The 27,961-nt window shown below is 40.3% G+C and overlaps 1 protein-coding gene across 3 annotated transcripts; it reads right to left on the bottom strand.

Annotated features, from left to right (window-relative positions):
• On the bottom strand, positions 1-27,901 carry UBA6 (ubiquitin like modifier activating enzyme 6). 3 transcript variants are annotated; one of them, XM_066186191.1, is made up of 34 exons: positions 27,836-27,901; positions 26,762-26,889; positions 24,476-24,538; positions 23,494-23,588; positions 22,627-22,655; positions 21,739-21,833; positions 21,124-21,235; positions 19,956-20,036; positions 19,266-19,388; positions 17,323-17,446; positions 16,431-16,534; positions 15,959-16,021; positions 15,425-15,501; positions 14,706-14,772; positions 14,158-14,301; positions 13,409-13,476; positions 13,059-13,137; positions 12,791-12,871; positions 12,350-12,427; positions 10,934-11,115; positions 10,470-10,575; positions 9,652-9,741; positions 9,461-9,541; positions 8,767-8,895; positions 7,862-7,913; positions 7,689-7,752; positions 6,776-6,845; positions 6,059-6,130; positions 5,227-5,344; positions 4,114-4,310; positions 2,856-2,983; positions 1,986-2,073; positions 1,491-1,585; positions 1-220 (listed from the first exon to the last, which is right to left on the bottom strand). In XM_066186191.1, exons 3-34 carry the CDS (start codon positions 24,514-24,516, stop codon positions 85-87), a joined length of 3,069 nt encoding a protein of 1,022 aa, XP_066042288.1. In that variant the 5' UTR covers positions 24,517-24,538; positions 26,762-26,889; positions 27,836-27,901; the 3' UTR covers positions 1-84. The 3 variants fall into 3 exon arrangements, with proteins under 3 accessions (XP_066042288.1, XP_066042289.1, XP_066042287.1); XM_066186192.1 differs by lacking the exon at positions 27,836-27,901 and adding an exon at positions 27,158-27,245 and having other exon boundaries at positions 4,114-4,307; XM_066186190.1 differs by lacking the exon at positions 27,836-27,901 and adding an exon at positions 27,158-27,245.
• Positions 27,902-27,961: the final 60 nt, after the last annotated feature.

The raw sequence follows: 27,961 nt of genomic DNA on the forward strand, positions 1-27,961 counted from the left end.
AAATATATAGTACCATCTTTAATAGCTGAAAATTAGCACATTCCCAGAACAAACGGTCCGTGAGTGACTTCTGTGTCTCTACTGTCAATTTTCTTCCTGAACAAAGTAGTATCTCACTGGTGGCCCTGGCAAGTCTTCCTCTCCATCAGTCTCTGGAGCAAACGATACTGTCAAATCCACATACTTCTTATCAGCTGATGGTTTCACAAGCTTTTGCATTCTATTAAAGAAATGAAGAATGGTTCATAAATGTACCAAGAGGATTGGCAGTGGGAATTCAGGGCCAGACTAGGAGGAATTTCACTGCCAGCAGTATGTACTGGTCCAGCATACTACAGACCAAATTAAAATAGAGGATAAGCCACCTCTAAATTGCACACAAAAGCTGTTCCTCCACCTGAGCTTCAGCAAATCATATTCCATTCTCCTGACAGACACAGCCCAATAAAGTCTCAGAGTAGTAAAAAGTCCTCTGATATTCACAAGAAGGCAGCTTCATACCATGACTTTGACTTCATTGCATACCCCACTCATTCAATATTATTTATACAGCTGTAAGAGAAAGCATATAAGCAATGTTTTTGGAGAGAGGCTGTAAATTCTCATCTTAGCATGCCAGGCACTCTACAGCTTAGCAGCTCTTCTCTCCCCAGGAGTCTGAAGTAGCTTACTCATACTTCTCTGCCTGATACCTACTGGCAGGCCTTCAAAACAGTACTGAGCAGTGCATCCACTTGCTTCAGCAAAGCCTGTGAGCAGTGACTAGCACACACTTCACAGGAGCTGTAAGGAACAAATTTTGAGCTAAAGTAGCTCAATCCACAGATGCAAGGCAGAACAAAACCTGGATGAATCTGGCTGTTATTTGGAAAGGCCTTCAGTCAAAACCCAATGACCTGCCTTCACATCCTGCCAAACTGCCGGGGTGAAATACCTCCATTTCCTGTGTGTAAGCAGTATTGCAAAGCCTTTGTGAATGTCATCATTTTTAAAAGGGCTAAAGTTATGTAGAATCTCAAGCAATTACTATAACTGAACAGACTTCCATAAAAATCTTAAACTGCAAGCAATACATTATTCCTTCAGAGCTAAGTTGCTAAACATCAGTATTAGTTTTAAGCCAGTTTCAAAAGGTTCTAGTAGTCTTGCTCTAATTGAACCATTATTTCCCCTGCAAAAATTACTGTCAGACTTCTTTTCTTTAGCTTTCTCATTCTGGTATTCAACAGCTAAAGCAGCATTTTGCAAGTCTCCTTTCCTCATCACAGAAGTTAATTTACTTCCTCTTTTTTTTTTTTTTTTTTTTTTTTTTTTTTTTACAAAAAGTAAGAAATTATTTTTTTTCTTTCCAGTATCTTTTTTCTTTCCAAAGTATTAATGGCTAGAAACCACTCTGGGAGAAAATACTGCTGTCAGACACATGTCCTTTTGATATAACCAATGAACATAATTTATATTGCATCCCTAATCAATTTTCCAATTATACTTACGTCAACTTTAATCTTTTAATATGGCCTGGCATCACAGGAACATAGAGCATTTTGACTCCTTGTACAACCATAGTTGGTTCAATTCCGTATTTCTCCTGGAATTCACAAATTAAAATTTGTTTAAAGACTGGAACAGCTGCCCAAACCAGCAGATACTACTGCTGCTAATACTACAGCTAATTATTCAAATCCATAGGATCCAAACCAGAAAAGCTGCTAATGCATGGATGCTGATAGAAAGTTTTATTAAGATACATTTGAGCCAACTGAATTAACAAGGAATTTGAAAACAGACTTGGATGCCTTTCTTTAGAGACATCCCCCATTGACATTAATTACTACTAAAATTATTACTAATTATTAATTACTAAATGTTCTGGTTTGAACAGTAACTTGATGGAAATAAAAAAGAAAAACAGAACACAGTTCAACAACCCAAAACAAGAAATTCCTTTCCTCTTGTCCTGTATTAACCCAGGACAGTAGAAAACTTACTCTGACAGCATTTATGAAGTCCAACAGAGTAAAATCCTCTTTCCCATAAATTGTCCACCTGTCCCAGATGGTAAACGATATCCCATTTCTGTTTTAAAAAGTGAAAGGTTGTTACTTTAGAATGTGAACTCAGTCACTCCCTTTAAAAGCGTACTGAAGAACTGCCATGTCTTCTTGGCAATGTGCTACTGTTTAATCTTCAGAAAAAGATCTCTTCCCTGCTGCCATTTCTCCAGCCCTCTGACCTTGCTAAGCACAAGACAGAGGAAGACCTCTAAGTAAATGTGGTATCTGACAATGAACTTACTGAGTTTTCAGACATACTGGAAAATAGCTCTTGTATTAAACAAGATGCAAAAGCATGTCCTGGATGTTTCCTAAGAACAATCTACCTTCTCTAGATTTTTAAAGTCTCTTAAGTAACAGCTTCCACTGAAAATCAAACTAAGCCTTTAAACCCACTATTTTTTAAACAAGGACAGATGAATATGGACTGCATTTTCCAAACAGAAAATTCTTGGGCAATGCATTATGGGACACCCTTGGCCGTATTACAAGGATCACTTACACCTCTAGCAGTACACAGTAAGTGGATAGCAGAGTTTGATAGCAAGCATGAAGCAATTCATCATCTTCCAAGTTTAAACAACAAAAAAATACCCTTGAATATCTAGAATGCTTAACTAGAGTATGGCCATGAGCTGTGGGTCCATCATAGTTCTGCTACGTGAGCACATAAGGTCTTAATGTGGCTATCTGGATTTAGTAACTATTCAAACTTCACACCTGTTGGAATGGTTCAGCAAGTTCTAAGCATCAATTAGTAGTTTCCAAGTACTGTCCTTGCCCTTCTGACACTGTTCTTCCTACCTGATTTCCGTTCTTCTTACTTCAGCAGTTTCTGTAAAGACCATTATGGGAATGGCTAGGTTCAGAAAACAGTTCTTATATGCATCAGCTGGGTAGCCACCCACAACTTTGATGAGTTCCAGTGCAACCTGCAGTAAATTAGAATTTACTTATTAGGTTTTAGCGTTATCAACTCTAGTGTAGTTCAGAGGCCAGCAACTACCAAGGAAGCCGTTAATGAGATCAGCCTTTGTCCAATCAGCAGAGTAAGTAACACAGAAATGGAACCCATTGTGCCACAGAAATAGATTCTGTTGCACCCCAGGGAAATACTTAAAACATTCAAAACTGTTCTTAATGTAGTACTCTTCCAAAACGGTTTGGTTTATGCAATCTCCACAAAGGAGAGGTTATGTTGAGATGCATGAACATGAACTACTACAGAACAGATCCTTTCCACTCTTGGCAGTGGCATTCTGTTGGAAATTAGTATTACTGTCCAAAAAGAAACCAAAATGCTGAATTCCAACCCATCTTTCTGTGTTGCAAATCAAAAATAAAAACACCAAAGGCTCAACATGTTAAGGAAACTTCTCTTTTTAACCATTCAGGACCCACTCCAGCAGCCATACTCACACCGCCAAAGACTTTCACTGCTGGGACTGAATCCCCTTCACAGTGGGCGGCTTCTCAATCACTGCCTCACTACCCATCCCACTCTCACAGACAGACAAGGTTTCCTTGCTGGCTGGACCCTGGGTTTCCCTTAGGCAGAGTCTCAGACTTCTGGTTTCCTTAAGTAATCTTATCATGGTGTAGCAACAGAATAACAACTGAAGCTGGTGCCTTGGAGAAGGGGTCCTGAAAAAAGGACTGCCTGGGCTTTTGTACCCTCACAGTCTGTGTGCCCAACAGTCCAGGGTCTTCCAGCTCAGTCCTTGGCTCCTGCTGCATCCCTGAGTGTCCAGTCACCGGGCTGGGCCACACGTCCCCATGCCCTTTGTTGTGCAATGGGTCAGCATCAGTTCACAACCTCTTGCCTGAGGCTCCCACCCAGAGCTTCATCTTCAGCTGGGACTGCAGCTCCACACTGAGCAACCGGCACTACATGTATTCCTCAGCAACCACATCTAGAACCAGCCATGACCTTTGCTATTGGTACATAAGAAAAAAATACATTTCTTTAAATGAGCCTCTGTCAGGGGAGCAGTAATCAATACCCAGACAACAGACAACAACAGTAAGAGAAAGAAATATGCATTTTAAAAATCAATCTCACCAGCCCTGATACTGCAGCAGTAGCTGTTGCAATGGCAGGAATAATCTTTCCAGCAATGCGCTTTGTTTTGAACCGATCTGCTGGCTCGATGTTGTACATCTTGGCTCGCAGGTTTGATGCTGCTGTTACGAAATCTATGTGCCCATTACTATCATCATCTTTCTCAAAGGAAATGGGCTTCATTTGCAAGTCAGCTGCTTATAAAAAAAGAAAAAAAAAAAAGCAAAAATTATTATTAGAAAACTGAAGATGTCCTAAACTTAATTTAAAGGAACCAGAACCTTAACAAATTAAAAATTTCACATCCTGGAGCTTGGTGCCTTACTTGTTTTCCTATGCTAGGAAATGCCCCTCTCAATACCACTTGCTAAAAGTAAATAATGAAACAAACATCAACAGAGCTCCGTAATTTTACTCTGCTTGCACTACCAGCAATAGATTTTGAATATTCCTATGGATGTTTCTCATACACCCCACTTCACTAAAGCTCCATCCTGTGAAAATTCCCTTTTAAAGCTTAGTTTATCTGCAAAAATTTCAAAATATGGACTCAGAGGCAGGGTTTTGGGTTGACACTTCATGGGATGAGTTAGGGATAAGCTAATCTTTCTCCTGGATTCATGGGCTGAAAAAGCTTGCCTGTAGTTGTTGCCCAGTGACCCCTTCACGTGGCCAAGCACAATAATGGGATGTAAGCATCCTCATTTTAAATCTAGAAGACGCTGAGGTCTTTACAATTTAGGACCATTTCAGATTGAGAGCTCTAAGTAGTGACTCAGCCTTCTCATGCCTGAATCACTTGTAGTCCATCTGGGATCCAGTCAGCACTCTTCCCCCTCAAGAGTTCAACTCCCTGCTGCTGCCTGCTCACTGTCATCCATGTTATAATTACAAACAAGTGTAACAGAAAGCTCTAAAACTTCCAGGAATCTCAGAAATACAGAATCTCAGGGTAATGTCAAGCAACAGGACACGGCACTTCAGAAAGCTTTAGGTATCAGCTCTACTTCTTGCAGAGTTCCAGAACTGCTTCATCCAAAGGTCTGAATGTCACCAGTGGCAAATGCAAATGCAGGATACTACTAAACTATGAAGCTGATTTGCGCTACTCACTTTCCATAGCTTCATTGGATTGTATAGACTTCTCCAGCTGGAAAATAGCATTTCTTTCATCCTCACTGCTGACGGGAATATGATCTGGTTTTCTTGCAGTTTCATCAGTCTGTACAACCTGCAAATGTGCACAGTGCTTGAGTAATGAAATACATGAGCTTCATACAGAAGAAGTGTCAGGTGTGCTTTAAATTTCCTGTCTTTCTTCCAGGCTTTCCTCCCCAGCTCAAGAGACATAGATTTACTGGATCAACTCCACCCAAGAGTTTCTAAGGACAGGAGCATCTCTCATATGAGGAGAAGCTGAGAGAGCTCTGATGGTTCAGAGTGGAAAAGGCAAGGGCCAGTGGGATCTTAGCAATGACTGCAAGTATCTCTTGGGGGAGAAGTACAGAGAGCACAGACAAACTCTTTTCACTGTGCCCAGTGACAGCACAAGGGCACAAACTGAAGCACATAAAATTCCCTAAGAAACATACAAAAATACTCCTAAGGAAAAGAAACAAACAAAAACATCCCAGACAAAACTTTGAAGATGGTTGAACACAGGCATAGGTAGCAGAGAGAGGCTGTGGAGTCTCTACTCTCAGAGATATTCATAACCCAATGGGACACAGTCCGTGATGACCTGCTCTAGCTGCCCCTGCTTAAACAAGAGGATTGAACTAGGTGGTCTTCAGAGGTTCCCTCTAACCTTAAAACACTTATTTCCCCAAAACACAAATTATAATTTGTGTTAATTTCTCATTAGCATCAATGCAGTCATTGGTTATGTGGGACACTGCTTGTGGAATATTTTCTTCTTTTTCTTTAAATTAAATATCACACTTACTTTGTTTGATGGCCTAAACTCTGGTACCTTCACAGATGAAATAATGCCCAAAATGGTTTCCTCTGACAAGTCCTGTTACGATTTTGAAGAAAAACATTTTAAATTCATATCAACTCAAAAAGGCCTCCACAAAAAGACTGTAGATACAACAGGATTTCAAAGACTACTAGACCCAAAAAGTCTCACAGATATTCAATGATATTTCAGCCAAACATCATGATTAAAACAGCAAATGGCAATTCATTTGCCACAGCAAACCAGAGCAGCGTTAAGTACCTAGCACTTGAAAACTATACAGAAGTTTAAACCTGACTTACAGGAAGGTCCAATTAGAAAACAAACAAGAAAAAACAAAGGATAAGCAATGCAGATGCTGAAAGCAGTAAAAAGTAACCCCCCCCCCATACTATACCTAAGACACTTAATTTTTAAAAAAGCCTTAAAGAGATTTTTTTTTTCAGTTCAGTTGTTATATTGCATCAAAATAGTAATTCCCAAGTTCAGTGCTTACTGAAAATACCCAATACACTACTCATTTCTTCTCCAGGTTAGGGATTTAAATAAAGAAAGAAAGTGTAAGTAGCTGCCAAACAGCCAGTGCTGAATGGTAGATTACTGTAAGAATCAATTTAATCAGCTCTCAAAAAGAACTGGCAGCTGGACATCCGGCCAAGACTGAACACCAAGTTAAGGGAACAATCTTACAGTCTGGATTACCTTTTCTGTGAAAGGAACACAATATACTGTTGCAAAGAGTTTTGCTGTGCTCACGATGAAGCCATAGTGCCTAAAGAAAAAAGAATTCTTTTTGGTTGGTTGTTTTTTCTACTTTAGTTGCCCAAATGTTTGCAATCATGTTCAAGATCTTGAAGAAACATACTGAGAAACAGAATTTCCATCCTTCAGTGTACGCAGTACAAAATAGCATATTTTGAGTGACTCAGAAGTTGTCCCCAAAACTAAGCAAGTTTTGATGAGTGGGGAGTTCCTTAATGAAAACCATATCTCCTTAACCTTTGCAGTCAAGCAAACAATTAAAAATGGTCACATGACATCAATATGATAAAAAGCTTAATCTCAGAATTACTTTGATATTTATCATGATGTCAATTTTCACTCAAACTAAAAACAGTGTTCCAGTTTCTCAAAGCAATTGTAGATATACAGCAGATAAAAGCTGTTTAATCCATCAACGACATCAATTTTTTAAATTATCTGTAATACCCAAGCCATCTAGATCAGACCCAAATTGTGATGAACAAGGAAAGTAGTCCCTTCACTAGGTCACTTGGCACATCCTGCATTTTATGATGTGGACAGTGGGGGCAAGGAGGTGTGACAGCAAGCACTCAGTTATTCTGCAGCCATATAAGACATGAAATGGGTTGTTCTAAGCCATTTCACATTAGATGAAGTCAAAACAGTACCCTGCAATCTCATGTCACTGAAAGTTAAATTATCTGCAGTGAAAGTATCTGACAGCTCACCAAATCTGCCTCAGGATGAGAATGTACACTAACACCTATCGATTCCAGACCAACTTCCAGGGCTGTAAAGCCACTGCCTTGCACCTCCTGCTGTCAGTTTTATAGGATGCTATACTGTGCATCTGGGACCGTACCATACTTACAAAGGATCAGTAAATTCGAACTTCACTGGGAAAGGAGGCCTCTTTGGTGATTGCCAGAACAAACCTGGTAAGAAAACAGACTTAAGATGAAATCCTAAGGAACCAGGAGGAGCAGCAACAACATGTCATATGCTATGAATTTTCAACAGGCATAAAGGGGCATTTGTACTTACTTCCATCTTTTAATCGTGTATCAAGGGGAAATGAATGAAGGAGCTGAAGAGCCTAGAGGAAAAGCCAGAGAAGCTTTATTATTTTGGCAAATAGACTGACACAACCACACTACACCAAGCCTGTCGAGCTGAAGTAATTTAAAGAATTAAGAAAATCATGAAACACCTTTGTCAAGACAGACAGCCTAAAGACAAGTACTACTAGACAGAGTGTTTGTCCATTTCATTCACAGAACAGAGATGACAATGTCACCTCATCCATACAAAGCTCAAGCAGGACATTAATCCAAGAAGCAAAGCATTCTCCTAGTGACCTTACTGTCACTTTAGGATTCTTGCTTATGGATTCGCAACTTGGAATGCAGTATTTTCTCAATGTGACAACTACCACCAGGAATTCTGTATGCACAGGAATGCTTATTAATCCACAGCATCCCAATCCTATCTTTCCTACAGAGTTACACACATACTTTAAGCGATACTGTCGACCAGACTGTTAGAATAACTGGCTCTCATTTCAGAAAAATCTTGGAGAAAATCAGGGTACAAAGATGAGTTCAGCAACGGGAGTATAGTGTGGGAAACAAAACCCCACTACATAATAAAAGACTGATACTTTGGAAGTGATATCAGATTTGATAATCCTGATACTGTGGAAAACACTGGAAAAATGCCAAGAAACTGCATGGAGACTACTGCACAGAGTACTGAGATTGAGTTAATAAACCAGACCTAGAAGTGTTACAGTGAAATGGGATGCAGCATTTTTTAGGTTTCAAATATAATTTGTTGTTTAGGAAGAGATGGAAGTGAGTGTAAAGACTTGGACACCTTGTTATTAGGGCCACCAAGTTTTCTAAATTCCTCATCAGTCTAGTGTTACCTCATTTATAGGTCTTACCTACCTTATGGCTAAAATACTTTTCAAATTTTACTCTTGCTAGTTCTACACATTGAGTCCAACTTCGGGGTCTTCTACTGAGTGTTTTAATAACATGAAAACAGCCTTCCAAGCTCTCTCCTGATTTTATTCTCTAGATAAAGAAACATGAAAATGTTAAAACAGACAAGATTCCTTCTAATCCAGTCAAACAATAAATATGTTTTTATTAATCCACAGGCAAGAGGAAACAGAGGTTCACTTCGTGAAATACTATTCTTTATGTGCTCCTCTCCAAGGGGGTTTTTGCCCCATTTACTTCCAGCAGCCCTTTGGACCACATGCCATCACAAACTCACAAGAAAAGGATAGTAAACAATTTCAATCAATTTTATTACTACTTGAATTAATTTCAAACTCAGTCTTACTTTCACCTTCTCCAGCTAGTTACACATTAGTGTGACACACACTAATCACACACTAGCAGCGTCTCAGTCTTTCTGGTATTTCTACATCATGTACAGAGCCCATGAGCTGGAGAAGCTTTTAATTATGAGACACACCAGAAATACTGTTCATATGATCAACTAATGACTTGGCCAAGTAGATCTTCAGATTTTCTGAAAAAAGTCAGGAACTAACCCTAATCTCACTGGCCTTAAAACAAAATCCATAAAGCAGTTTAAACCTTCTATTTTACCTTGGCAACATCCCCTTACCTGTAAAACTTCTTCTGCTGACGGGTAGGTTTGCCAGAACTTGTTAAACAATGAAGGCTTGTGAGAAAATGAACTTTCAAACTGCAAAAAAAAAAGGAACAAATGTGACATTGTGCAGGAAGTATATCAGGTGCCCATCTTTCCAAACATACATGGAGTTGTGCTGAATGCCAGAAAGGTTAATCCATTACCTTATCTCTTGCCCACTGTATTGTATGCTCAATAGCAGCTGGGAAAGACTTCAAGGTGCAAAAAGGTATTTCTTCCTCTGGTGGATCCCGCTGTAATTAAATAGGGTTGCATGTCAATGCAGGCTTATCCAGGTTAATTGTTAATAATACTACCAAGAACTTGTACACTACTTAAGTTAAAAACTCTGCTCTCATAGAACACAAAGTGGCTTTTTATGCTTAGCAATCTGTTTTACAAACACTAGCTAGCATTGTCCATTCCTCTTTATCAGTAATAGTCTAAACTCAACACTGGAAAGAAAAACTGAACTGTGAAACATAAACAACAGGTGAAATTGCCAGCCAGCTTGTCTGCAAGATGTGCAGCTGGCATGCATGTACACTTTCAACATGAAGCATACCCTGTCACCCAAGGCCAGAAAGGATTCTTTATGGACCCTAACAAGACAACTAGGATGCTGAAAATCCTGTCTTTGTGTCCACATGGCACTATTTCATGGTGTTCTCAACCCGTGAATTTCTCCACAAGAACTTAAAACAGAGGAATACTGCAGGTAGTGTCTATCAGTGATAGTGCCTGAAGGTTGATTTTCCCCTTTCCCATTCAAACAGAACTGTTAGGTACGCTTGTAAAGAACTGCTCAAATTTTACTTCCTGTGAGTTTTTCTTCAGAAACAAAGGAAGTAATTATTTCCTAACAGTACTGCTCTTCAGAAGCTCAAACAGGCCACTTATTTTAGAAAGACACATAAAAATGATCAAAGAATCAGAGGGCATCATGGGACAAGCTACAGAAGGTGAGCAATGAAAGACTTACATGACTATTGTAGGACTCTGTCAGATGGGGCACAATAACTTCTGTGTGTCCTTTTGTTCCCATAGTTCCAGAGTCTATAAGAGGACGCAGGTTTGCTACACAACGACTGACATGGAAAGACACAGACTATCAGAGTACAGAAAAATCTCTATGTTCTTGCCTTGCAAACATTACTGGAATGCAACCAGAGCTGTCTCTAGGCACTTTAAGAAGAGTGGAAAGCTTACACCAAACTCAAGAAAAAAAGAGATTAAGTAAGAACTATTCAGGTTAGATCAGAATACCGTACACCTCAGCATGTGCGGATTATGAGCATTAGAAATTATTTGTAAATGTCAATACCTCTACTTTTATATTCAGATACATATATTTATGCTTAAATAATTCAACCTTAAAACTGCCAGAGTATTCTCACCCTCATCAGAAGTTAACAGCTGCCCTTGCTTCCCCCTTCCACCCCCTACCTATCAATGTATCTCCTGGCTTCAACATTGTCCAAAGCAGTCACAATCACGTCTTGCTTGGTGTAGAATTCATCACTGTAAGTGTTCTCAGTGGCTGGACAAACTTTATTTATATCTGAATCAATCTTTATGTAAGGATTGATGTGCAGAGTTGCTTCTGCTGCAGTGTAGCTCTTAGGTTTCTGAAAGCATAAACACAGAGATCAGCAATATGTTGATAAAGAATATCAGGAACACAGAAATACCGACTTCATTTACTGACCAGGCAAAATCCACTGACAGTAATGTTAGTATGCAAAAGAGACAATAAATGAAATTTTTTATCATATAAAAATTATAAACATCTTATTAATCTAGTTTTATTTTTGTTTTATTAAGTATTTCAGAGACCACTTGTAGAAGTGCTTAAATGGTTTATCAAGTAACTGAAACTGATGCCACGTGCTGCCTCTTGTAAGAATTTCTTCACAAGAAGGGTGCAGTTCATGACAGTCTCAGGATAAATCCATTAGTAACTCTGTGTCTGTGCAGCACAGATATCAAGCACCTGTGAATAATCACATTACTGCAAGGTATTCCCCACAAAATCGATTTCAGAAGCTAAACTGAAATAGAGTTCTTGATCTACCTGACACTTCTAGCCATACCACAATTATCTAGGGATCAGCACTCAAGCCTGTGGCTTCTGAAAGCTTGCAGGGTTCACTTTCCATTTACCTACCCATCATCCAAAGTGCAATCTGTTCCCAGATTTACTACACATAAACAGGAGGCAGAAAATTCAACTGCTGGGTTTTGGGCAGGGGAAACCTTTTTCCACATTGCTGTCAAGATCTAAGCCACCTTTCTTATTTTGTGCTGTGTTTGCAAGTAAGAGGATGCTCTCTCTGCTTCAAAGAATTAACAGCTTCTGGGTTATGCATGTACTGAATGTACATGTTGGGGATTTCAAAACTATTTACCATCTTAGTGAAAACTGAATTAAGTCAGAAGACATCAACTTTGGTCAAGTTCCAGCAGCAGCAGCACTACTGAGCTCTATCATGAACACTTCTGCCAGCGCTCTTTTTTGGTTTTTTTATTTCCCCCAAATTTCAATGGCATAGTGGGGCATTTTTGATACAGCAACCTATGGCAGGCTCTTACGCAATACAGTACTCATCCGACTGTCAAATCTGAGAGATTTCATTAGTCAAAAATACCAGTACAAATTAGACAAGCCAGTTTTACTCAACTGATACTAGTGATGAGTTGCATGCCATTAGGATTTCTAGGCACCCTTTAAAAAAGCCCCTACATTTCATTACAGCCTTTAAGTCTTTTCTGGACAGAAGTACAGACAAGTTCATCTCTCTGTGGGGACACAGGACGTGGAAACACAGCAGTCCAGAAAATTTACTGAATAAGCAAGCCTACCTGTATGTGATGAGGTCGAAAAAGAAACTGCCTGTTCAGGTTGGATTTCTCTATCAAATCTGGATCTGTAATTGTAACCTAAGTCAGAAGGGGCAAAAGCAACAGCTGAAGTTACAATTTAAGTGTAACACTGAGCAATGATCTTGATGAAACTTCTACAGACACTTGTCCAAATAAAACACTGCTACTGGCATCCACTGTGGCCAAAGCTCTCCTTATACTGATGGACTAAATTTTGTCTTAAAATCAAAATACAGCAAGACTACTCCAAGTGTATTCTGCTTCTAATTGCACACCGTTCTATGCCAAGGCCACTGTATCCTCTGCGCAGAGATCAACTTGAAATAAGTCTTAGGCTTTTAACAATTTTAGTAGTCTAATTATTTAATTCTTCCCTGTCACAGTACTTCTAATGAGAAGTAAGGTTAACAGGTGACTTACCAATCCTTTTTCTTGCCCAGTACCAACACCAAGAAGTGCAAAGTTTTTCAGCATTTCACAGCCTATCGCTCCACAGCCAACCTAAAGAACATGACATAGAATCAGAAATGTTAAGTGGAAACCACAAAGACAAGTCCCACTGCAATTCTGGACCGTTTATTCTGCAGTGGCACACATCAGAGCTGTCCTCATGTATTTTGAGGACAGTGGGCATTAGCTGTACAAACAAAGCATTTGCAAACAGTATAACAGTGTCAGTCATACTCACCAAGAAAACATTCAAATCGTGGAGCTTCTGGCACAGAGAGTCTCCAATACAAGCCCTCAAGGCATCATATCTATCTCCCCTATGCAGGTACAAGAGACAAAAACAGGAGACTTCAATCTACTGTTTATCAGGGTAGTACCATTGATGCCAAACTGCACTTTGATGTGAACTAAGAAAGTCAGACAGAGTCTATAATTTCTGTTCATCCCATCCTGAAATAGAACACACCTTCTCAACCCCAAACCTGTCCCTCCAGCAAACAGCACTGAATTAACTTTAAAACACATCTGTGCATGCTTCAGACTCAGATGTGAACAGTACATAAACCAGCAGATTGTAGTTGTATTTACCTTGGGAGAAACTCCTCAGAGCTCACCTTCCTGAGAGGTGTTACAATGTCTAACACATCTATATATAGCTGTAAAAAAAAAAAAAAAAAAAAAAAAAAAAGAGAGAAAAAAAGGAAAAAATCCAAAAAAGACCTGTGAAAAACATTCAGGTTATTTTAATTTAAAAACTAACTACTTCGTATGAACAACAGAGTCTAGAAATTTAGAAGCACTAAGTTTTTACTGTCAGTGAAAGACTACACAGCATCTGGTACCCTACAGTTCACAATTTTAGTGGACAGGAGAAAGCATTTGCACACAGAGGGGAAAAAACATTCACTCAAACAGGTGAGTTTGCTACAAGTTTTTGACTTCTGACAGGCATATTATCCCTCCATACAAAACTCTGAAGATTGTGAATTTTCTAATCCAACTGTACTCTGACATTTCTTCTGAGAGTCGGAAAGCCCTGCTCTTATGTACAGTAGCTTAAGCTGGTATCTGCACTATATCACACCTTTGCATCCATGCAGTGAGAAGCCAATACTCTTTTCACTAGTGTGGAAAAACAACATGCTGTCTGAACCCCAAAACAAAAATTTTAACGAAAACTGGTTGAACTTCTATTGTATATATAAAACCACTGCTTTTTCTAAATATAGTCTCAAATCTTTTTTTTTTTTAGTTCCATGTTACAGAAGTTCCTCAGGTTACTCTGATCATACACCATTTACAAACAGCTATCCATTCAAAATCCAAGACAGCCTTACCCACTGCTGCAATGGAGAAAATTTTCCTGTTACAGCTTTCAGGACTTCCTGGCTAGCAACACCACCCACTGCTGCAGCCAAAGGAGGAAGAAATCCCTGAGCAGTCCTAGACAGCCATTTCACCACATCTCCATTCACCTGAGGCTGAAAAATAAGACACAGGAACAGGTTTACCCCCACAGTAAACAAATCAGTGTAGGACAGATTCACAAACCATTATTCTTCACTACAAGATTATTTCACTCTGACTAGCAAAAAAGTTTCCAGCCAAAACAGATCCACCATATACCCTGAATTCATCATATGCATTTGTCTAAAAATTGGATTCACATTGCCACAGGATCAACCTTCATGTCAGGTCTACATTCAGTAGAACCCATGCTGAAATCCAATTCTGTTTCCTCAGACAGCATTCAAACAGCCAGCTGATCCATCTAAAGATGGATTCAAAGGCCAGAACAAGGACCAACAACAAATGCATGACCTTTAGGCAAGTAAATGAGCCCATTAAAAAAAATGACTCATAATGATAATGATTCCTTACTCACTTTGTTTTCCAGTGTTTCATTTATAGACATGGCTATTTTCAGCATTTCCTCAGCATCTTGAAGGCATCTAGACACAAGGGTAGAAACAATAATGATGACTTAAACATTCCAGAGTTCTTCTAGAAACACCATCAATGGAAGAAAAAAGCAATGGATACAGCAGGAAGCTTGCAATCTCACATTATCCTTAACAGTGAGCATTCAAGATGTCCTTCTAAAGATTAGGGTTAGCTCAAGAACAGGAGTCTCAGTGAAAAAGCCCATGTGCAAATACAGTAATAAGATTTCTATTTTTTAAGTAATTTTGTCTCATTTAATTCAAAATTACACCCATAAAGAACTACAGATGAATGAAAAACACTGAAAATTAAACCCAAATTATTCAGATTTTTTTTAAATCCATGAACTAAAGATAATTCAGGATCACTGAAACAACTTTTCCATATCAATCCCACAATGTAAAAAAACTAGAACAGAAGGTTACTTCCTTCAGAAGTATCTTCTGTCTACCTGGGCCCAGAAAGTGTCATTGCTGTATTGGGAAAGCCCGGTTACAAACCCAGACACACATCAGGTAACATTTTTTGTGTTTCCATTTCTATGTGGTCTATCAGGTACCAGACAGGGAAGGTACCATGCTGCACAGCCAGACAGCAACTACACAAAAAGGAGAGATCTGTCTGATTCAAGGCTTGGCAAATGCAGAACTGCTGCTTTACCCAATGTTCGGTCTGCGACCAAAGTTCTCCTGGAAGTGGTTCAAGGCAAGCATGGCAACATGGATCTGCAAAGGTGCCTGTTAAGACAACAATAACTGTTGATCAGTTACAAACTAGAGTGAAATGAAGTACACAAAAACAACTATCTGAACCCTTTCTTTTTTTGTCTCTCAAGTATAACACTCAAAAAAGTTTTAAAATAACATTAAAAAGTGAATTTGAAATACCTTTTATTAATGTTTTTTGAAAAGCATTGCTCAGTAATGCAACACTCTTCACACACATTCAGCACCCACTTCAACTAAGTCCAACTGAAGAGTCCCCAAAAGAATTTAGAGCTGAAATTGGAAAGTGAAGTAATCTTCCTTTAACTAGACATTTTAATGTATTGCATTTTGCCAAACATCAATAACAAAGCCCAGCATTAAAGGCAAAAAGTAGAAATTATACTATTCTAAACATAAAGCTACAGATTACAATCCATATATTTTTACTATTAGAGCACTTATGCCCAAATCCCCACATGCTAATTACCTCAGGCTTGCTAAAATCTGCAACAAGGCATAATGGGTTTGTTATCTGCTTCTCCAGCCGTTCCTGGAAACACAGAATTCATGACAACAACACACTACTTAAGAACACAACAGACACTGCTACCTGACAAAACATACTCTTCCTATAGTGATTAAGAAGTAAATATCCTTTCTGACTAGCATTGCCATTGCTCTCTTCATTATTCACACCAAACTAGATGCTAAAAATATTATCTGCTGCAAGTTCTATCAAAAATGGTCAGAAAGATGTTTCACATCCTAGTAGCAAGACTCATCTTTAAAAGGGTGTGACTCTTGGGGCTGTCCTGAGCAGAACCAGGAGCTGGACTCCAGGATCCTTGTGGGTCCCTTCCAAACAAAGGACATTGCATAGTTCTAGGAAACATGTACGTGCTGAACTCTGCTTCCAGTGCTCAGAGCATTAATGCTCACTCTGTCAAGCACACACTTACAAAGTAACACATCTTGGGCGTCTTCACTTGGACAGCTATGCCTCCGTGCAGGTAAGGCTCCATCTCTGACGTGTCACCAATGCTGAAGGAATAAGGTGACACCACTGAAAAGAGAAAAGAATAAACAGTGACAGACAATTCAAAGTGTCATTGAATGCTACAGTTCTGTATACAACAAAGTGGGGGTTTGCCAGTGCTTTTTGTGCTGCAGTTTTGCAGTGGACAACCTTGTTTTGAAAGCAAAAGCACAGCTGATCCTCCTAACAGGATTAACCCAGAAACTGGCAGAGGGACAAAGTATTAGTTTCACATGACCTGTTGTGAAATGAGCTTTTTAAGTGGCAGCAGATTTAACAAGAACTCTGATGACCACAGCTCTGTAACAAAAATGAAATCACGTTTAATTTTCTTTAGAGTGCGCACAGCAGTGTCCAGTATTAACTGCTCTGAGTAGGATTTTAGCCCTGTGATGAGAACTACAGGCAATCAAAAAAGGCAGCTGAAGCATTTTGTCATATCTTCCCCCTCATACACAGGAAGCATTATTCAGGCAGGGAAAAAAGACAGAAAAATTATTAATTCATGGAAAACTAAAACCAAAACCTAAGCCATGAATAGCAGGAAGGAACTGACTGCAGCATCAGTTCTAGCAAAATGCAAGGGCCCAGAGGAAACAGATTCAAGCACATGTTTCAAGGGTACTGTTTTTTGTCTCAGACCACAAAACAGTTAAAAACAAACAACCCCCACCCACTTGCTCTCTCTTCTCCTCCAAACAGACATTCAGATGTGGAAACTGGAAAACTCCCCAGCATCCAAAAGGAACCAACACTTCTGTGGCTAAATCAGGCCAGAAAGTAAGTACCTTGCAAATGAGTCAGCAACACTTTACCTGTTATTTGGTGTGTGGATCCATTCAAGCAGGACATTCCATTAACTTCCCGAAAGGTTAAGAACTGTCCTGTTTCAAGCCTGTGTGGATGATTTTCAAGGCAAGTGACAATACCAGGATTTGACTGAAATAAAAAACAGCAGTCAGCAAGGAAGAAAGTGCCTCGTGCAAAGGGGTCACATTGTATTGCAGGCACACAGCTTACTGTCTACTGAAACTGCAGTCTCTAATGCTTTTAACATCTCATTCCTGTCACAGCAAGAGTTACCCACGACAGCTTTTTCAGTCCTAAGATTTTCAATTTAACAGTGTTTCTATAACACAACTTTGTCATTTTCACTGTTGCCAGTTCTCAGTATGTTAGCAAACTGCATTTGCTAGTTCTCAGCAGTCAGATCCATTGTCATGTTCTAAAATAGTAGCAGATTAATGCCCTTTTCCCAAACTAAAAATAGTCCCTATGTGCAAAGAAATTTTCAGAGGCATTAAAAAATAGTCTTGTGAATGGTCTTTATTACTCCATGCTTCCTTTCTGTCAGATATCCTTAGAGAGGACATCCAAACTCGAAAGTTTAGAAGCTTAAAAAGCTGAACATCATACAAGAGAGACACAGCTTCAGCACATCACAGACAAGCTTACACTTGCAGGAATTTCAGACAACACCTCATCCTGTTCTGGGATGTGATGCCAACCTGCCATGCACATAGAGACCTCACTGCAGTCTGAACACAGCTCATCAAGACCTTGTGCTGAACCTCAGGCTGTAACCTGGTGGATCTGCAAGCAAACCTGGCCTGCAAAGTCTCCTCTCATCCCTTCCTCAGTCCCCAGTATAACAAAGTTTTCAGTTAAGTAGCAAAGAACTTAATTACAGTAGACCACATTCTCAGTGGACAATGAACAATGACAAAGGAGTTGATTGGAGAAAATTCTGCTCTCATTTAGGGACACAGTGCCACCTTGACCTTGTCTATGGGACAAGAACTTGACGGCACTTAAGTTTTAATTCTCAACACTTAGTTTTACACTCCAGAGTGGAAGAATATACAACAAAATTTAAGTAACAGATTATTAAACACAGAACATATATACAAATGCATATTCATTTCTTGATTTGGCAGATAATCAGCACAAGCCATGAAACTCAGTTATGCATTCCTTACATAATTAATGAGAACAATCACGTCATCCATTCCCTTCAAAAGATACCAAGGAACAGGCTACCCAAATCATCATATCATAAGCTTTAATCCAGACCAAACCCAACTTGCTGTACAACCCCTCCTAGATTGGTTATTATTATATCTAGATAGGAGATAGGACAAAAGTTTTGCTGCTGGATGAGCAAGCTTACTGTCTGGACTTCCAGCACTGAAAAAAGAACCTGAAGTAATTTCCATTTATAAAACAATAATACAAGATTAAACGGACATCCTAACATTCTGCACTGGAAGTACTAGCAATATTATCCCCTTCTCGTTGCCTCTGCTTTGGTAGGTTAAAACAAACCTTTAAATTTCTTTTCAAAATATCCTCTCAACCCCCTTGATTATTCCAGTAACTCGCCTGTAAGTGCTGCAGTTTCTCATAAAAAGGGCTCTTTTCACACCTATTTTCACACCTATTTTCACACTTCCTTAGAAGGAAGATTTACCCTATTCCCACACCAAAGTTACAACCTCTTCTTTCTACATCTCCTTATTTTCTTTCTCTCATTCTCTCAAATTAAAAAAAACAGTATTGTGTGTTACACAGAAAGTAACAACCAGGAGGCAAGGGTAAGAACAAAGTAAAGAAAGTAGCTTTGCTTCTCCTATAGTGTCACTTTTAAATTGATTAGCAGACTGCTCAAGTGAAGCACTCTGGCACTCTCCTTTTCAAAGAGCCGATAATGAGTCCTTTTAGAAACAGTTAAAGCAACACAATAATTTTTATCCCTTACTTGTGTTATATTTGAAATGAAGATCTCCTTCGGCTCCTCTCCTGTTGTATCCAGTACTTCAAATTCATCACCAAAGTCACAAAACAAACGTGAACATACTCCATACACATCTGCACTGATGAACTACAAGAGAAAGCAAAAATCATGAGCATCTCTAGAACAGCACACGCCAAAGATGATGCCTCACATTGGACCTTGTTCAAGGCCGGCAGGTTTAATTCTGTAGAATTTAATACAGTGGAAACCTGTTGGGTACTCAGGCCACTGACTACACAGCACAGCACTGAGGACAGGCCTTGAACCTGCAGGAGCATTTCTGAGCCCATTCACAACACAGGAGTAACTTTACTACACAGTGAAATGCTGCCATTTCTACTTCCCTCACATCTAGCCTCAGCATGTCCTTCAGTCTCAGCACATTCCTTCAGAACCATTTTAAGTTAACAGTGCAAACTATTTCTTTAACACAATTGCTTTTTAATTAAGGACCAAGCTGTGGTTACCTGTGCTGGTATCCAGATAATACCAGCAGCAGCACTGTATTCCCAAAACTCCTGCTGCTCCATCAACATGCCATCTGCATTGAATTATATACCTCATAACAAGCTTTCTCCATTTTTGGAAAGAACACCCTGGAAGTCCAGAATGCCCGCTCCACAGATTATTCATGTGTTGCATTTTTTCTATTACCTTAATAGGTGGCTGCTGAGCATGACAGAAGTCATTAATTTTCTTCTGCAGCAACAGACTTACTTCAGTCAGTATGACACACTGTGAACAAGAACAGAAATACTTCTAAGACACTGAAAGTAACCAGTATCTTCAGGCTATGAGAAAACTTAGTACCTAGAGTAAGTTACTTAGGTGTCCTGACTCCTATCCTCCACACTTAAGAGAAAGCAGTCTGGAGGAAGTTTTCTTATTAAAGCAGATTGGCTACCACCCCATAAGTTCTGGGAAAAAAATGAGGAAGAGCAGGAACAGCAAATTCCCAGGTTTTTGTTTGTTTGGTTGGGTTTTTTTAACTGCAGCTGTGAAACTTAAAACCCAATAGAATATTTACCAAAACAGTTATGGATAATCTCAGCAAAAATGTAGATTTTGAAATTCAGGATTAAAGCTAGCAAATACAAAAAATACTCATCAGTGCACACCAAGAAGTCTGCATAGGCTTCCAGTATTTGTGGTCATAAAACTGCAGACGTAGAATTTCTACACACATTCCCTTAATGCCTAGGACAGTATTGGGTTCCAAGGCACATGCACAGCAACTCATTCAGTTACACATAGCCTGCTGTAGCTGGACATTGAGAAACTTGGTATGCTTGCATGCAAGACACACAGTAAAGGCTCCCCACTCAGACTGAGCCATGCACACAGGCAGGAGACAGCTGACTGAACAACTGCAAGTGCCCTCACTCCACAAAGAGGCACCTACATTTCATTACATACATACATACATGAATGATCAAATTATATAGCCTAAGCCTCTGCTGCCTGGAATACAGCACACAGAATATATGTAGAACAACTGTGCTACGTAGCTGCCAGGAAAAGTCAGAGTTTCACCTTCAAAGAAAAAAATTTGTACAGTGACCCCACTTAGCTATTTATTGTCTTAGCAAATTCCATAGTAAGTGCATTAAGAAAGTGGTGGGAACACAAACCCACTGTTTCAGTCTTGAAAAAAACAAGCACAACACTTCATCTGACCAAATACAAGACCTACTGTTTTCTTTACACCATCTCAAAATAAACTTCAACGTTCTTAATTCTATTTACTTACATAAAACATCCAAGTTGTATGCTCTGAGCAAAATACACGAATACACATACAACTGCTTTAAGAGTGACATACCTGGTAGTGCTTTAGAAAAGACAGATCTGTGGTTTCATCTAGTGGCACAGCTGATGCTGCTACATGGACATATGGATTGAGCTCTGCAATACGAGGAAGTGTGGCCTCAGCCCTGAAAGAAAAGCAATTTTAAATTTTTTATGTTGATATAAAATTTTATTTTCAATACAGAATTTTATACTACACATGCTTTACAAGAGACCCTCACAATGTCTCCTGGCAACAACAACAACTAATTTATTCACACTTGAATTCCTAACAAGTCTGAGGAAAACTGCTGTTTCCAGTATCCCACAGGACTCACGGATGGTCTGCTGTCATGGCTGCTGTCCAAGCTTGTACAGGTGGCTGAGAAAGCCCAAGGAAGAAATGCATGCTGGCCCTTGCTGTTAAATTTGCATTACAAGCAGTGACACTTGTGACTCTGAACCTCAGTCCCAGTCTAGACTTGCTCTAATATCTACCTGGGCACTGTACTCACAGCAAGCAGCTCCAGAGAAAGGGTTTAACAGGTATTTGATATGTACTACCAGCTCTTGGACAACCAGCGGCTATTTTTGCCCATGACAGAGACTGTCAAGCTCAGTCCTCTCTCACTCCAAAGACTTCACTAACCTGTTCCTTTGACTGGTAACATCATCTTCATGGATGAAGAAGTTGATCCCCAAATCCCATTTTGTGCAGTGCTTGGTGTCATGAACTGTAAGTGCCTAAGAAAAGTTTGTCAAAAAGTATTTGCTGGAGGAAATATACAAGGTCACAGCCCCAAAAAGCATGGATTAAGGCTCACATAAAATGTTGGAGGACTAAAACTGCAGAAGATTTAGTTCTAGCACATAAAAGAACAAGCTCTTCCAACCTCTTTCCCAAGAAAACTCTTACTGTTTCAGAGAGCAAAATACATTCTGCAACGTGCACTTCATTCAGCATTTTCCTCCCAGTTTGAAGTGGTAACAGACAACACTTAAAAATGAAGGATGATTTTTGCCAGACTATGATACTGGGGTAATTGTGATCTGAAAATTAATGGACTCACTTGATTTTTTTCTGTTGAAAAGAAGAGTTTTAAAAGGCTTCTTGCTAATAAAATTAATCCCAGCAGCACAAAAGAAATTGTTGGATTAAAACACCCAACCATTCTAATGTCTACGCAAAAGGATTCTAAAGGATCACAAAATAAGATAACATATTTTGAATAGTTTGGCTTTCGAATTTGGACCACTGCATTTAGAAGCCACTTTGTACAAAAGGATTCAGTATCTAATCAGCAGCTGGTAAAATACTTTATGAGCTATTTCAGAGTGCAGTGGACATTAACATGAGATTTTGACTGCACCACTAGAACATGAGATTGTTGAAAGTTTTCACCCCTATGTTCTCAAACGTTTTGCAACACTTCTACTGAAAAACAGATTCAGAAATTTTAGATTAATTAGCTAGTAGTGTTTTGCCCTTTTCTCATGCTTGCCCAAGAATACCCAACAACAGAACTGTTTTACATACCTTTACCCCGGCCAGAATGATGTTTTTGGCTGAAAAAACAAAGCAGAAACAGAGGGAGGGACTACTGCAGATTACTTGCAAATCTATATAAATGGATAGTTATTCAGGTGGACAATGACAGTATTTCATTGTTAAGAATTTCACAGCTTAAGGGTTTTTTCTCTTTTACATTTGGCTCAAGCATTCTACAGCACCCCTGAAAGCAAAATAACATAAGCAAGGTTAAAAAGACTCTCTACATTTGTCACTTGTCAGCTGTTCATCCCACAATTGTGATTACAGAGATAGTAATGACAATAAACTGCAAAACCCCATGACTCTGTTCTGGCATCTGGTGCAGAGAACCACTAGAGCCAACTGAAGGAGTAATACCCCAGGCACAAACCAGCCAAAACAAGTCTTGCTCATGAGGAGTAAGGGAAATTGTTAAGGAGTCTCTGGCATCAGGGCAGTTATGCATTTTCACCGAATAGTTCTGTTCTCCTAAACACCCTCCCATTTCATACACGGGAAAAATTTGGGCTATATTATTCCTATAATACATTCATTGATACTGATGCCTAAATGAGTAACTTGGATTACCTACCCTAAACCTTCACCCAGGACACCATATTTAAGTAAAGCAGTCTGGCTTATGGAAGCACATTTTACAGTAAAATTTGAAATGTTGTTCTAGTAAAATGAGAACTTAAGTCCAGGATCTTTCCTGCATCTGCAATGTTAGAAATATGTAGGCATCATGCACACATAAATTCACTCAGATAGTTCAGACATGCTTATTATATTTAAATTTAAGGCTTACAAGTATTCTGGGAAAACATGTTTACACATATTTGTGTCTTCTTAAATAAATGTTACCTAACTTACCAATCTCCACACCCAGGCCACCGATACCACTCAGGAACACGTGGGACTGAGCCATCTTCTGCATTGCTGTGTCTCCAAGAACATACCTCTGGCGACTACAACAAAAGACAAATTCAGATCAAAACAAGATACAAAGTCAAGAGCATATTAAAGCAAGTCAAGAATTCCCAGTCATTAAAAAACTTCTTAAAAATTCAAATGTTTATCAAACAAACACAAGATTTGCACTCAAAATGCATACAGCGAAATGCATTTAGTACAGTGCCAGGTTTTAGAGAGGATAAATAAAGTTATAATTTTAAATCAATGCAAAACTTCTTCAGGAGAAACAAACTTTTTGGAATTAACAATTGAAGACACAAGCATGCATAGGAATTTTTTTGTTATCAGAAATCTTCAAAACAGAGGGTGACACAGCTTTTGTAGGCTCACCCTGGAATCTGAAAAAGCTCTAACTTCCAACTGTGTAATTAAACTTATACCATTCTAAACATCAACTTTTTCACCAAGGAAAAGAACAACTTTATGAGGCTACTGATAAAAAGTAAAGTGACACAACATCAGAAGTATTGCACTGAATTAAAAAGAAGCCTTATTTGTTCTGCATACAAGCATTTTTAAAATTATTTTTTATTTTTTGACATACAAAGAAGCTTTTCATCCCACCATGCTTTTACAGGGGTACCATTTGTCCCAGTAGAGACTTTCAGAACTATTACCATGCCAAGTGATCTCAAGACACTCCCAGCTAACAAATTAAAACAAAACTAAACCAAAAGAAAGAAAAATATTTTCTTTTGAAATCTATAAAAACTCCTCAAAATCCACCACCTTGAAGTCTGGAGACTAACAGAGATATTGGTGATGAGGACTGAAAAGCACAGCAAAGGCTGAGGGATGAGTGAAATTATAACATTACTGCATGTAAATGTAAGTGATACTGAAAAGTCAGGAGCAGCACTTAAAAATCAGACAATCTTACCTATACAAAGCATCATCAATTTCCATAGAGTCTGCTGCCATGATTCAATGTGATTTGTTTACACTAGAAGGGTTACAGAAAGAAATGAGCTGGTTATGTCAATGCAATTTCACAGCTGGCAGCCCCTCCCTGCCCCATCCAGGTCTTCATTAAAGGAACTGAAAAATAAAAAAGTGATGTTACACAGGAATCACTTTGAACATTAAGCAGCCTGTGGAACATCACAGCACCTGGGTAAGGAAAACACACACCAGCCAGGAGACAAGAACCCCCAAATCATCAATAAATGCTTTCAAAATACAAACATTAATTTCCCCACTGAGGAAAGGCAAGACTTACTTCTTATATCTGCCAAAGTTAGATTTACTGAAAAAGCAACTTCATTTTATATGAAGAGCGCCAGGCTGATCAACTTGCATCCATCTGATCAGTGGGTTTTTTTGAAAAGAAGATAGAAGATCACTGAATGGCTAAAAATAGGCATTTATGCTGCAGTATTTCTGTGTTAAGTGAAAATCCTTAAGAAACAAGCGTTTCAGCTAACTAAAGAAACCAACACCCAAAGATCTAAATTATTGCAACATTTAACTGAGACATGCAGTTAGACAGTTTGATAGGATTGTAAGAAAAAACATAATTTATGCTATGAAGGTCTTTGGCCACTAACAAGGATGTTTTCATTCTTAAGTTGGTGATAGCTAAGCACCAGAATTAGGAACAAGCTGCCCCCGGGCACCTTGTTTCTTACTTATGCACACTGGGAACTGGTGCTTCCTGAACCTGGCAGGTGACTGCTACCAAACAGGCTGACCCAAACAGACCCTGTGTGTACTTTAGTAGTAGTGATAGGAACTGACCTTCTGGGTCACATATCTTATTTCAGCTTTCTCCAAACTGCCTTGGAAATTACGCATAGCTGACAACCCTCTCTCCTGAGACTGAAAAGTAAGGGCCCAGACATACTAAGGACTTTTATTTTGACAGCACAGATATACCCTAAAACAGCTTTCAAACCTGACCAAAATCTAATTCCTATTCACTGTTCAGGTGACTCTGGCAAACATTTTAACATTTCTGAGGTATGGAACCTGCAGTCTTTCACAGCATGGAGACCTCAACATTCTGACCCCAAATTCTTCCTTTTGGTTTTTTACAAAGCACTGAAATAGCACAGAAAGGGACAGAGTTACAGTGAACACAGGCCACAAATCCCATCCACAAAGCTCTTCTACAGTGTGCATATTAACTCCTACCCTTCAGCTAGCACTCAAGGCAGTCAGCATGAGACAGCTCCATCACAGTCCACACCACCAGCCACTTCCATGCAACTCCCACGCCCTTGACACCACATGGGCTGAGGACAAGCAATGAGCATTTTACTAGAGCCAGATCTCAAGCTAGAGTGCAACACACCACATCTTACAGTCACAGGCCTCAGTCCCTGCTTAAATAAGGGCTTTCATTTCAGCCACTGCCTGAAACACAAAACTGGAAGTCCCCCTCAAAGCAAGCCAGCATCATCTTTTAACAGACCAGAGCTGTTCTGCTCCACCACAATAACCCTCCACAAACAGCAGTGGCACTCTGGGACTACACAACATTAAAAGGATTGGGGTACTAAGATGGGGACGGTGATCCACCCCTGGATAAAAATGCTCAGCCATTCAGCCACCTCAATCTCTGTGCCCTCCCAGTCCTTTGTAAACAACTACGACGTGTGATCAACTGGCAAGAGAAACTCAGCCACCTGTTTCACACAGACTCATTTGACAGTGACTCTTTCAATATACTTTTTAATTCCCCATTCTCCTCCTGCAGTCACAATCATAGTTACAGCACTGAGATCCTGCCAGTGCACCCATCAGGTAGAGCAAAACACCTCCTTCCACAAGGAGGATTTAGTGACACTATGGTCAAGTGACTGTAGGACAAACTTGGTCAATGTATTTCTGCATCCAAGTTATTTCTCATTCTTGTTCCACCGGTATTGAATCTGCTGCAAAGAATTGCAGGCAAAAAAGTCATTCTAACAGTATGTCCTAGTTCTTACCAGAAGCTCAACATTTATACTCTTGTCTGTTTCCTTTTAAAAGCCAACACATTCAGTTTCAATGTCAGCCTTGCATTACACTAAGTAATGTTCTTCATTTTTTAAAGCCTCAGCTGCCTGCATGAAATACCCCAGGGACAAACCGAGAAACATGTTACCAAGAAGGACTAAGATGCTCTGAAGAGCAGCAAAGGCACAGGAGCTGTAGCGGTGTGCTGGTTTCACTGTGTTCTTACCTCCGAGTCAGCGCAGGCTGAAGCAGTGTTAACTCCTCGATGTCTAGCACGCTGGGATGGCACAGAGGCCTGGACTCATCCCACCTACGCGGAGCTTCCAGTAGCTGATCCCAGTCGATGCAGGCTCCCTGTTCAGCCGGCGGAGAGAGGGACAGAGAGGGAGAGAGAGAGAGGAGGCTCAAATCCAGTTCCTGCGCAGCCGGGCCAATGCAGGAACACCGACAGAGATCACGAGCTACCTCGGAGCCACCCCGACCCCAGCAGCGCCTGGCGGCTGCAGCCCCACTCGCCGCTCCCGGGGCGCTCCCGCGGCGCTGGGCACCGCCGCCCGGCCGGGCCAGCCCGGGCTGGCCGCGCCGCGCCCCGCCCGCCTCCGCCGCCGCCCGCTCTCCTCACCCCGCGGCGGCCTTGGCGTGGCGATCCAGGCCCAAGCGCAGCCGCCGGCGACAGGGGAAGCGGCAGGAAAGGGGTGGGAAGCGGCAGCGCCGGTGCCGCGCCGCTTCCCCGCCTGCGCCGACAAGAGGGGCCGGGCCGGTGCCGCCCTGAGGAGGCGCGTCCGCCGCGAGTCGGCAGCGGAAGGGGCTGCGCAGGGAATGCCCGACCGGGGCCGCTTGAGCCATTGAAATCCCCGCCATTTTCTGCCCGAAAAGTAGCACACCGAGCTCTTAAAAATAATAAAATTAATAAATCCTCCTTAGGTTCAAGCATGACCAGTTAAATGATGAAGAGCGCTTCCAGGCCCTGCTCCTGCGATACCTGCCTCTGCATCTCGCAGGAGAGCACCAGCAGGATGTCACCGACCACACAAACAGGCAGAATTTCATTCAAAGGGTCTAGGGAGCCAACTGCGAAATACTAGATAGTGGCCAAGGCCGTAGAGGAGATCTACAAAGAGCTATCAAAACCAAAGTACAGCCCATGCCGGGTGGTATCTAGGCTTGTGGAAACCTTTTGTCTTGGTCTCGTGGTGATGAAGCAGGAGAGAGGAAGCCATGGCAGCCACTGCGCTGCCTCCACCACCAACTCCACACCACCCCGTAAACCCAACATCTCTTCCTATCAATATTTTCTCACCCATTTCCCAAACTCTTGATGAAGATCCCAGCACAGCCCACCTTCCCATCATCCAGTTTAATCTCCCTTCACCTTGAACCCTGCCTTCCCTTTTGTTACCCCGATCACTGGAGCAGGTGAGACGAG

The sequence above is a fragment of the Chamaea fasciata genome, unplaced genomic scaffold, assembly GCF_029207755.1.
Source record: "Chamaea fasciata isolate MVZ Bird 193981 ecotype frontalis unplaced genomic scaffold, bChaFas1.0.hap1 SCAF_6, whole genome shotgun sequence".
NCBI classification, from domain to species: Eukaryota; Metazoa; Chordata; class Aves; order Passeriformes; family Sylviidae; genus Chamaea; species Chamaea fasciata.

Bases quoted from the DNA above. Each gene is read 5' to 3' on its own strand.
- UBA6 (XM_066186191.1), bottom strand. From the start codon at position 24,516: ATGGCAGCAGACTCTATGGAAATTGATGATGCTTTGTATAG. The intron at 21,834-22,626 runs GTATGTAAAACA...AACTTTTCTTAG, and splicing joins TCATTCTGGCCGGGGTAAAG to GCACTTACAGTTCATGACAC. The intron at 19,389-19,955 runs GTAATAGAAAAA...TTTCTCTTGTAG, and splicing joins CTCAGCAGCCACCTATTAAG to TTCATCAGTGCAGATGTGTA.